Source organism: Microtus oregoni, unplaced genomic scaffold (genome assembly GCF_018167655.1).
Source record: "Microtus oregoni isolate MIOR12 unplaced genomic scaffold, Mior012 000033F_ref0000390, whole genome shotgun sequence".
Lineage (NCBI taxonomy): Eukaryota > Metazoa > Chordata > Mammalia > Rodentia > Cricetidae > Microtus > Microtus oregoni.
The window spans coordinates 26,653,261-26,665,349 of NW_024543092.1; the positions used below are offsets into that span (position 1 = coordinate 26,653,261).

Below are 12,089 nucleotides of genomic sequence, written 5' to 3' on the forward strand. Positions count from 1 at the left end.
TCTCTCCCAGTCAATTCCAGTTCTACACTGTAACAGCTGTTTCAATAACAGCATAAACCTAGTTCAATAATTAGATATAAGTGTATATGAAGGGAACATGACCAAAGTTCATTATATACAAACTTGAATATATTACAATTGAACTCATTATTTATTACACTTAAAAACAATTATATGTTAAAAAACATGAAAATTTTTTGGTGGAATTTCAAGTAATAGAAAATTTATTTTTTATACTCAATTTTCCAACCTGGCTCTCATTAGTTTGTTATCACTTAGTCTTTTGCTTGCTTGATGCAGATAAACTTAGATGTCAGAAGGAGCTAACTTGAAGAGTTTTCTCAGCGCTTCCTTCACGTCTTTATTCCTCAGACTGTAGATCATGGGGTTCAACATGGGGAACAACACAGTATAAAAGGTGGATACCATTTTGTCCCTCTCTAAGGAGTAACTGGAGCTTGGGCGAGAGTAGATATAGAGAATGGAGCCATAGTACAAGGTCACAGAGGTGAGGTGTGAGGAGCAGGTGGAGAAGGCCTTGAGGCATCCTTGGGTGGAGCGGATCCTCAGGATGGCAGCAATGATGAAGATGTAAGAGGCCAAGATGAGCAGGGTGGGAGTAATGACATTGGAGGCTAGAAGGAAGTACAGCACAGACTGGTAACTCTCCCTGACGTCGCATGCCAGCTTTATGAGAGGAGGTACATCACAGAAAAAGTCATCAATGATATTGTCACCACAGAAATCCAATGTGAATGTGTTGCTAGTTAATATAATTGCATTGACAAATCCTCCTGTATAGGAATATATAACCAAGGAGCTGCACACCTTCTTTGACATAGCTTGAGCATAAAGTAGGGGATTGGAGATGGCTGCATAGCGATCGTAAGCCATGGCAGCCAGGAAGTAACACTCACTATAGGCCAATCCAGCAGCGAAGAAGAACTGAGACAGACATCCAGCAAAGGAGATGCTTTTGTCTTCAGAAATGCAGGTCACTAGGATCTTTGGAGTGTAGACAGAGGAATACCAGAGATCCAGAAAAGACAGATTTCCAATGAAAAAATACATGGGTGTGTGGAGTCTGGAGTCATTGCAGATCAGTATGATGAGGGTAGTGTTTCCAAGCAATGTCAAAGAATATACTCCAAGGAACAGGACAAAGAGTATCATTTGCATCACAGGGTTGGTTGAGAAGCCCAGCAAGATGAACTCAGTCACTGTGTGATTTCCCCTCTCCATGACTCAAGGAGCTTGCACCAGGGAGTGCAGAAGTTTAGGTGTCTTTATGAGTGTGAAATGTGAATATTGTTTTTGATAAGCTCCTGTAATATAAACAGCAGCAGCATAAGAACTTACATTTCTTTTTCAGGTGATAGGAATCTCCAAGTTTAAAAATAATAATTTCAATGAATTTAATAATAAGAACACATATATATGTAGTAGCCCTTTTTGTAATCCCAATAGTAGAAAAATAGAAGCAGAATGGTTGAAACAATTTTGAGTTTTGCCTAGGCAACCTAGTAAGTTCAAGTATATCTGGATTCAAAGTATGAGATATAGATTGGAAAACTCAAAAATAATGTTAATGTTGATATAGAGGACAATGAGGAGGAGGAGGAAGAAGAAGAAGAGAAGGAGGGCAAGGAGTAGAAGAAAGAAGAAGAGGACGAAGACAAGCAGGAGAAAAGAAGAAGACGAAGAAGAAGAAGAAGAAGAAGAAGAAGAAGAAGAAGAAGAAGAAGAAGAAGAAGAAATGATAGCACTGGCTACAAGATTTCATTGACAAGATGAAAGATATTTATCCATCTCTTCCAAATGGAAAAATAAAACATTTCTTTAAATTTCTGCTGAAATGGGTATATAGGAAACCATTGTAACCCATCTTTTCTGTGGAGATGAGAAGGCTCACTAAGTCTTGTGTCCCGAGTTCCAATACAAAACCCATATAAAGGTAAAAGGAGATAAAGAATGTTTGTTTTCTGACCTCAACAGACATTCCAGTAGCATTTGGCTCCACATATCACCAACATATACACACCAAACAAGAGTTGATATTTTAAAAAATAAAAAAAAAAGGAGTTGGAGTGATGACTTAGCAGTTAAGAACACCTGCTATATTCCAGATGCTATAGGTTAGATTCTTAGCCACCCAAATGGTATTTGGCAATCATATGTAACTCCAAGTCCTGGGTATTCAAAACACTTTTCTGGCCTCTGATGGTGTTTGGTTATACCTGATGGCAAACATTGATAGACATAAAATAACAATAATAACTAGTATGACATGATAGCCTAAAAGGTTAATAATAACACAAGTAACAAGTGGTAACAAACACTACTGAATTGTTCAACAAGACAGAAATCATGCCTGAAACTGGAAACCTTCTCTAAATGCTAATGAAGTCATGGATCTTTTAGGAAAGAATTCATCTCCTACTTTACTAAACTAGCAAAATCCCTAACAACAATCTAAACATTTGTCCTTATAACTATAGATAAGTGTTGTCCTCACCTCTTGTCAACAGAAGGGGACAACTACAACCCCATCCACTAAAATGCACATTTGTGGATTCCAGCTCCCATGGGCACACCCGAAAAAACAGCCCCACACTTAAGGCTCTGGGAACATTGTGGAAGAAGGGAAGAAAAATTGTAAGCGTCAGAGGATCAGGGAGCTTGCTGTGAGATTGTTTGTTCTAGTAATTTCAGAAGATACTTTCATAAACTCCCAATAGCTTGACTGCCTAAGCATGAGATGAGCAAGAGCCATCAGACATGCCAGCCTGAGGCCTCAGCCCTACCAAAGGAACTACATTGCTGAGAGTAGAAGAAACAGTTTGTGCAGGGAGGAGAACACGAGTTGTATATCCACTACCAAATGCTCAGCCTGAAAACATGCATATAAGTGATATTACACAGACTGAGCAGATTATATTTAGAAATATATATATGTCTGTTTGTCTTCCTCCCCTGCTCTGTGTGTGTATGTGTGTGTGTATGTAATAACAATCAATGAGAAAAGAGGCCGTGTATTTGAATACACTACAATGCTATAAAGCTCGAAAGTGAACGTTTAAATGTGTTTTATAATAACTTCCAAAAACACGAGCAGTGAAGAGTGCTCTGTTTTAATGTGATGCAAAGAATATCTATAGTTATGATCCCAGACAGCTTACTTATGTAGTACTAACCTGATTGTCCCATATAAAACAGATGACAACAATTTCTATGGTTACAGAAACATTTAAATAAAACATTACAGATAAATTTCTTAGTATATTATCATTCAAAATACCTGTCCTATGATGCTACCAATTGGAATGTGGTGATATTGCCTTTATTGAAAATATTTTAGCTGGTCAAATTTTCACTGGCTCTCTTCTTTCTGACTTCATGATATACTTCTACTTTTCTATCATCATTCCTTTCCTCTCTGTCACTTCTTCTTCACTGCCATTTTCATGGTGACTCTAACGTGAGCCACAGTCTTCCCTGCTGTTCTTGACATGCCTCCATTTCTTCATGGGACCATTATTGTAGAAGAAGTAACTAAGCCTCACAGAGTTATGTTCCTTTAATATTCAAAACGTAATTCTTATCACTTGGAATTCAACATTTACAAGTTAACCTGGATTGCAAATTGAAAAATAGAGCATGTATTTTCTTGAGGTTGAGTGTTCCTCTGATAGTTGGTGCATGAGAAAAGGACTGGCTTTGAAACTGAGGCTGTATCAATAAGAAGAAAAAAAAAACATGGTAATTGACAGCATACACTAGTCCCTGTGATAGCCTTCCTAGCAAAAGTCATATATTTGTTTTACCATCTAAAGGCGAAATAGTTTCCATTATAATTGCTAAAATACAGACTTTTGCCTTTAAAGATGGCTTTTATTGTCAGCATTTTTCTAAATTAAGTGTATGATTGAGACTTCCTTCTATCGAGAATAGCCACTTGAAGCAGCTATGAATTTCTCTTGATTCATGTTGTCCCAGACTACTAATGTCTGCTATTTTATTCTCCTATCTCATTTGCTCTTGAGATATTCTGAGGCTGTCTCTTGGGTTATGCCTTCTGTATTGATTGTTTGTACAGTTAGTATCTTTTCTTGAAAAAATTTCTTAATGTCTATTGCTTTTTTTTGCCTCTAATGATGTGAAATTCTGTTTCCCTAATAAACTATCAGCAGTTCCAAAGGTAGAAGCAGAAAGCTGATGAAGATATCTCTTTCTCTAGCCCTTACCACATATTTTTTTTGTCAAAGAGCTATTGTGCTGATTTTAGAAACAAATACAAATCTAAAAACAAGTAGGAATTTACAAAACTCACTTAGTTTTCACCAACAGCATCTTCTTATCTGCATTTAAATCTGCATTTCTTTTACTCCTAATCTTTTATGCCAGCTCTGGATTCCCAGAGTTGTAGATTTCTGAAAACCCTCAGGATTTCATAGCCTGCAGGGAAAGAACTCACAGGACAATTAAAACTGCATGCTGATAAATTGGGTATTCTTAAATATGATGGAGGAAAGTTTTTGGTGACTATGTTGATCTCATGAAAAAGTGAATCAGTTATAATTTTTTTCATTCTCTCTTAATTTGTGTGGCAATATATCACACACACATATATATACTTTAGTTATTCATGTATCTAAATTTACATATCAAATTATGTATTTCCCTCCATAGTGCTATTTCTGTTTATTATTTCTACAAGTACATTCTACAGTTTCCCAGTAATTTTATGTTATCATGTGAGCTGTCTTAATCAATCACAGGGATTCTATATTTTCTGTCTACCTATGAGTTTATGGGTGTAAATGTCAGAGCAGAGGGTAAAAGGTGCAGGTTTTTCCCCAGGCTCCTTACCTGTATCTATGCTACAATGACTGCAGGCATGGTCTTTGAGAATGGCTTCTGACAGCTCAGCCTCTTACTAGGATCTCGCTTCTATGCTCATAGCATTTCCCCCTGTACCTTTAAAGACGTAGGTCATAGGAACTCTGAGAATATATACCCATAATTATTTCACAATTTTTTTTGAATGCACTATTACATAGATATTCTTTGTAAGACTATTCAGTCATTTTTGATTGTTCAATGTTTTTGTTTTTATGTTAATTTTTGAAATTTTCATAATGACATATGATCATATCTATCTTCCAATTTCCTTCTTACACCTTCCCCAACATGCCCTTAGCATTTGCCCATCTCAACTTCTTGTCATTTTTTTTATAACCCACCAAGTCAACTAATACTATTATATATATATGTGGATATTTGTGGGCTCATGATCTGTGACACAAGAAATTTATCAATGAGAATACATTAAAAAAATATAGGCATTCCTCCTTCTGCAGGTAATTGCTACTAATAGCTTCTTATTAAGAGCCAATATTTCAAAAGTATTCCTCCATCTAAGCTGAGAGGTTGGTTTTCTTAATCTTGAATAAAGGTCTTGTGCTAATCATCACAGCTCCTAAGAGTTCACAAGAGTGATATCTCTGTGATATCACCAAATAGTCACCATTTGCCACACTGTTCTCCATCCTACAGCCCTCACATTGCTTCTGCTTTTTATTCTATGATAATCCCTGAGCCCTGGCAGGATGATAGTGGTTGTGAAAATAATGTCCCATTTCTAGCTAGACATTGAATCTTTTTTCTTAGAACAAATAAACTATTCATTTGTAAACTTCTCAAAAATGAAAACAGCTCCTGGCTAGGACCTCATTTGCATTTTCCTTAAAGTTCTGCAGTAGTTGCAAAGAAAAGTCCTTTTTATGAGAGGGGAAGACTAGATCTCTGTGGAAATAATGACAAATGTTGGGATTTTTGTTAGGGATTCTGCTGATTTAGGAAAGTGGTAGATGTAGATTCTCCTCCAGTACCCGTGGCTTCACTAGCATGCATTAGTTTGCTAGGTTTCCAGTGCAAGCCATGTCTTTCCACTTGTTGAGCAGGTCTTTTGTCCAGTTAGAAAGTTGTTGGTTACTCTAAGGTATGCTTACCACTACTCCACCCTTAGGGCTATTGTGCCATGCTGATTAACATTGAGTTAAGGAGCCCAGTCTCATTCGTTATATCTGCAAAGCACTTTTCCTCCTAAGACTCAAGGAACATTGTGGAAGAGGGGACTGAAAGATTGTAAGAGTCAGAGATCTATCAGCGAGTGTGTTGTGAGATTGTATCTTAAAATATCAGAAGCTTCACCCATAAAGTCTCACCACATGACTACTTAAACTTGAGCTGAACAAGGATAACACAATGGCCATACTAAAGCAGACAGGGAAAAGCCCATAGGGCCTCAACTCTACACAAAGAACTATAGGCAGCAGGGGGATTCTGGGGATGGGAACAGAGGTCTGCCCTAGGAAAGAGCACACCAATAGAACAAATGGGTTTTTAAAATTTTTAATTTAGCCAGGTTTATGTCAAAAAGGAGATATATCTGTATGACTATAAAATATCTTCTTGCATAAAGACTTTTCAGTGTGACTGCTTCTGGGTCACACACACTCCCCTCAGTCACCTTGTACCAATTGTCTCTAAGTAATCCCAGCAGAATCATTTGTTCTCCAGGGTGAAGTTTGAACTGAACTTTGGTTTGTCATTGTCATCGTATCATCAGGGGATAGACATTCCTTAGTCCTCCCTCCCACGGGGAGAAAAGTCTCACAATAGATAGTAAATTTGTTAGTACCACTATGTTTCCATGGTATTAAAAAATAAGCAAAAATGTCCTATGGATGAAAATTATTTTTAGTAAGGGTAGATATGCAAAATTATGGTAAATGGATTGATGTTCCCAGAAGGATTAAAGTGGATGGGTGGATATTTCATATTGGAAAAAACTAAAACTAGAGAGGTTTTGCAAAATGTGAAAATTTGAGTAAGATACTCAATGCTGTGACTCTACAGTTGTTCTGATCAAAAGAACAATCCTGTTTGAGGATATAGGCTGAGGGAGAGAGTGAAGGGGAGAGAGAGGTGAGAAAACATTTGGCAGTTAACACTCTACAGGTAAATCTCTTAGAAAGTAGAATAAAATGGAAAAAGATGGCTATTGATTTAGAAGAATTTGAAGATCTATACCACATTGTATGTATTCCTTAGCACACGGACTTAGCAATATTCAAATATCTATATGTATAAATGTATGTATATACATAAATGTATGCTTAAATATGTAAATAATTATATACATTTGTTTGAATTCACTACAACAATACAGAATGTGTGGAGATTACAATTGAATACATCCATTACTGAGAAATCTACTCCCTAAAATATATCTTTCTTTATCTCATTGAATAAAATTAAACCATTGTCACCAATGGACTCTTGATTAATTGTCTTGCTTGTCATTTCCCCAAGCTGCAAAACCATGAGGAATTCCATGAAGATGATACCTCTGGGATCAAAGACTGTTAATAAAGATCTGGAAGCTGCTGATCTGAATACTGGAATGAGCTGTCTGCTGAAAATTTGGTAAGCTGTATTTTACGTGGATCAGTGGCAAATACGTATGATTTTATTCCCATAAGGACTCTAGGTATTTGCAATCTGTTATAGCCAGGGATCCATGAAACCTTATTTTTCTTATCTATTCATTAGTGCACAGCCATTTATGAAATTTCTGCAAGCAAAATGAAAGGTTTAACTTCTCTTCTGTGTGTGATAAGAAAGGCTACTGTATGTTAAGGGAAGGAAGGAAACCTGAGCTATGGAATTCATTCCCAACTAAAGGAGTGTCTTCTGAGAAGGACTTTCCAAGGCTGTGCCCTGCTGTGAATTCCTCCTAATCCTTGGTGGGTGACAGAATGAGGGTTTCTATGCTCCTGCTAAAACAGTGAAAAGTCTCAATTTCTATTTCTCCAGAATGTCAGAAGAAAAGGTACTTTTGAAAAGAATGTCGACAGCAGCTATGATGTTGCTATGCTTTTTACCCGAGGTTGTTGAGAGGAACATCTGTATGAAGAGAAACTTTAACCTTTAACATGAAATTCCTGATAAGCCTCACTGGTCTCGGTTGTTGGATGACATACTCTATAAACACTAGTGTGGGGTGTGTGTGTGTGTGTGTGTGTGTGTGTGTGTGTGCGCGCGCGCGCACGCGCACATGCTTGAGTTGTGGAGCTGATTATGTTCTGTTTTGGAGATCCAAATTACTCGGGAATCAAGAAATTTGGGCCTTAAAAATTCATAATTATTTAGAAACAAGAAAACTTAAAAATAAAGGCCCGAGAAAGGATGAATGAGGCATGATTATAGGTAATTTGCATGCAAAAGGGTTTGGAGAACAGAGGAAAATAGTGAAATAAAAGGGCCAATTTTATAGTTTTAAAATCATTTGCATAATTATACATCACTCCATATTCTATGCCATAAATATTCAATGTAAAATTAAGAATCACCATAAAATTACTATGATTAGAAATCACAAGTTCATTTGATATTCTTTGAAAGGTTCTATTAATTCTAACTAAAATCTTATCTGTAATTTTCGTGTTATCACAGATGGGAGGTACATTATGTTACATGGGAAACAATTGATTATCTAAAGAATTAAGTCGGTTCATAATGTTTACCAGTACACAGACATTTTTTTTTCTTGATCCTAAATTTCAATGGGAGTCTATGATTCCTCTCAGAATTATTGCATAAATGCCAGCAGAACACCCTTGTGTGACTGCATTAGTTTATTTAACATTCACAGTGTGACTTTGATATACTCTGCTGCTGTTCTAATACAATGCTTAATAATGGAGTGCTTTTCACAGTTTAACACAGTGACAACTAAGACTCGAGATGTTTTAACTTTAGCAATATTTCAGATTGTATTTAGGCTCTCTGAATTGGAAGATCGCTGGTTTATTGAATGTTTTCCATCTGTTGACCCCTAGAGTGAATAATTCATTGTCAACTTTACAACATCCTTGTCCAATATTTGCAACTACTATGCCTGCTTTAGAAGTTATATAGCTGGTGTATAGGCACTTAGAAACATGTATAAGACCTGATAAAAGCTGGTGAGCATTGAAATGGACTTAGAGCCACCCTATTATCAGTCTGCAATCTCAGATCTCTGTATAATTTGCTCACTCTCTCATTATGACCACAAGCCTTGTTAAAGACATGGATCCCAGTAGCTCTTCATGGTGAAAGACAATTTGCTGTCCTAATGGGAAATGCTTTTATCACAAACATTTTAAATATAATTTCTGCACATTTCAGTGGCCACATTGTGAATACCAGGGCTATTTTTCTGGGTTTCTTGTTCCTGTCTGTGAAGACCACATAATGGTCAGACATTCTTAGGTCAAGAATTGTGAGATAAAAAACTAGTTCCTTTGGGCTAAATTCCATGATTATTTTTGCCAGAGTATGGGTTTGGTTGATGTTTATAAAACCTAAAGTTTCCTGGATGACCTTGAACTTGTTACATAGCTGAGGATGAACCACAGCTGAGTCTTCAGCTCTTCCTTGTAAATGTCTCCTAAGTGCCACTTTCTCCTTGAGCTGGCATTCTCTTTGATGGAGACAGATAACAAACTAGATGATTTTCTTTTTGTTCGAAATTTGAAAAAAAAAAAGATGTCTTGTTTTAAAATCCATGCTGGTCAATGCATGCTTTTCCTGTGTCGATATTCTGAACACAGAGGGTGTAGATATTTGCTACCAAGTATATCCAGAGTTTAAAAAATAGTAATTAGTACAACTTTTAAGAATGTTAGTAAAATAAACTACTGCCACCCGAGACAACCTGATTTTTATGATTCTTCAAATATATCCTCTGCCAGTCAGATCCGCCACATTTCTCAGCTTGTCTCTGCTTTCCTTTTGATTTCTCCCTCCATTGTCAGGGCAATTGTTTTTCTTGTCTAGAATATTCTTCCCATGTACAACTGTGTGTTACCTCTCCATACCCAAAAACATCCTTCCTTCTTTGTATGAACCACGTTATTATAATTATAATAGAAAAGTTTTATCCTCATTGCTTTTTCCAGAACTTATTCCAATTTGACCCCCCACAATCAAATATGACAGTGATTCTGACATAACTTTCTGCACTTGCCTATGAAGGTTTCATTTATCTCAGTAACATATATCCATTATAGGTAAAGGCCCATGTCTGATTTATGTTTTTTTTTCCTCCTTGGTGCCTAGAATATCTGGAATCTAGCAAATCTCTTATATGGAAAGCTTTGGGCAGAGATAATATTTTCTTGGAGAACTAGTTTTGACTCTTGACTGTCTTTTTGCTGTGCACCCTAGGACCTTGAACCACGTATTCGTAAATAATAAGTTTGGAAAATGGGGTAAACATATTTACTTCGTAGCATGATTTGTATGGTTTGACGGAGCGCATTTTAGAATAGTGTGCCTGTCATATATTCAATGCTTAATAAATGTGCTCTGCTAAATGATGTGTAAGTTAAAATTTGTTTTTAACCCGCAAGATGTGTCAGCAAAATAGTCTATTAAACACAATTTTCACATTAGTAAATTTGATTCCATTGCTGTGATGTTAAAATTAGGTCATGAGTTGAGGGAACAAAAAATGGATGCTGTGTGTGTGTGTGTGTGTGTGTGTGTGTCCATGCTTCTGTAGTAGAGTGTGGACACCAGGCATATTTTTTTGAGACAGGATTTTCCACTAATATGGGAACTCACTACCTCAACAAGACTACTTGTTGAGTAAACACAAGGATCCTTTTATCCTCACCTGCCTAACACTGGTATTACAGTCATGTGACACTTATTTCTTTAACTTAATTTTCATTTATTCAGTGTAATAGCTTAATTTGAAACTTCTTTTTCTCTCCTCTTCAGTTACATTCCTTACAGTCATGGATCAGGATAATAATACAATCAGTGAGTTCATCATGTTGGGATTCACAACCGATCCAACGATGCAGAAGATACTGTTTGCAGTGTTTCTTGTTGTATATACATTGACTTTGCTGGGAAATAGCTCCCTCACTGTGTTAATTTGCAATGATTCCAGGCTCCACACACCCATGTATTTCTTCATTGGAAACCTATCATTCCTGGATCTTGGGTTGTCTTCTGTCTACACCCCAAAGATCCTAGCAACATGCATCTCTGAAGACAAGAGCATCTCCTTTGCTGGCTGTGTGGCTCAATTCTTCTTCTCTGCAGCACTGGACTACACTGAGTGCTACCTTTTGGCTGCCATGGCTTATGACCGCTATGTGGCCATCTCAAAGCCCCTGCTTTACTCACAAGCCATGCCCTTGAAGCTATGTGTATTTTTTGTGGCTGCCTCATATCTGGGTGGTTTCATTAACTCTGTCATCATCACCAAAGACACTTTTGCCTTGAATTTCTGCAGTGACAATGTAATTGATGACTTTTTCTGTGATATCCCACCCCTGGTGAAGCTGGCCTGTGGCAAGAAAGAGAGTTTTCAGTCCGTGTTGTTCTTCCTCTTGACTTCCAATGTTATCATCCCCATTGTATTTATCCTGGCCACCTATCTCTTCATCATCGCCATTATCCTGAGGATTCGCTCCACTCAGGGTCGGCTTAAGGCCTTCTCTACCTGTTCGTCCCACCTCATCTCTGTGACCTTGTACTATGGCTCCATTCTCTACATTTACGCTTGTCCCAGATCAAGCTATTCTTTGGATAGGGACAAAATTGTTTCAACCTTTTACACAGTGGTTTTCCCCATGCTGAATCCTTTGATCTACAGCCTGAGGAATAAGGATGTGAAAGAGGCTCTGAAGAAACTCCTCAAGTGAAACAAGAGCATTTCCTCGTAAGATGCAAAGAAAATATTTAATCATGTTGCTCATGTTCTAAGAAAGATGCCACTGACCATGATTCTATCAAATAATATAAAGGGACATGTCATTCATCCATATGACTTCTGAGTGTATACATAAACTCTCCAAACAAGCGTACTATAAAGATACCTGCGTACTCATGTTTATTGCAGCAACATTAACAAGGACTGGGTTACGGAATTATTTTAGGTGCCTATCCACAGGCACATGTAAACTTTTGTAATGTGTACAAGATAGCTCCTTACTAAGGTATAAGAAGAAATGTAATTAGCA

The 12,089-nt window shown here is 37.1% G+C and overlaps 2 protein-coding genes across 2 annotated transcripts; one reads left to right on the top strand and one right to left on the bottom strand.

Annotated features, from left to right (window-relative positions):
- Nucleotides 1-306: 306 nt before the first annotated feature.
- Nucleotides 307-1,242, bottom strand: LOC121466598 (olfactory receptor 1013-like). The gene has a single exon (XM_041680379.1). The coding sequence runs from the start codon at nucleotides 1,240-1,242 to the stop codon at nucleotides 307-309; it is 936 nt and encodes a 311-aa protein (XP_041536313.1).
- Nucleotides 1,243-10,853: 9,611 nt separating this feature from the next.
- LOC121466592 (olfactory receptor 1013) lies at nucleotides 10,854-11,771 on the top strand. The gene has a single exon (XM_041680373.1). The coding sequence runs from the start codon at nucleotides 10,854-10,856 to the stop codon at nucleotides 11,769-11,771; it is 918 nt and encodes a 305-aa protein (XP_041536307.1).
- The last annotated feature ends 318 nt before the right edge of the window (nucleotides 11,772-12,089 follow it).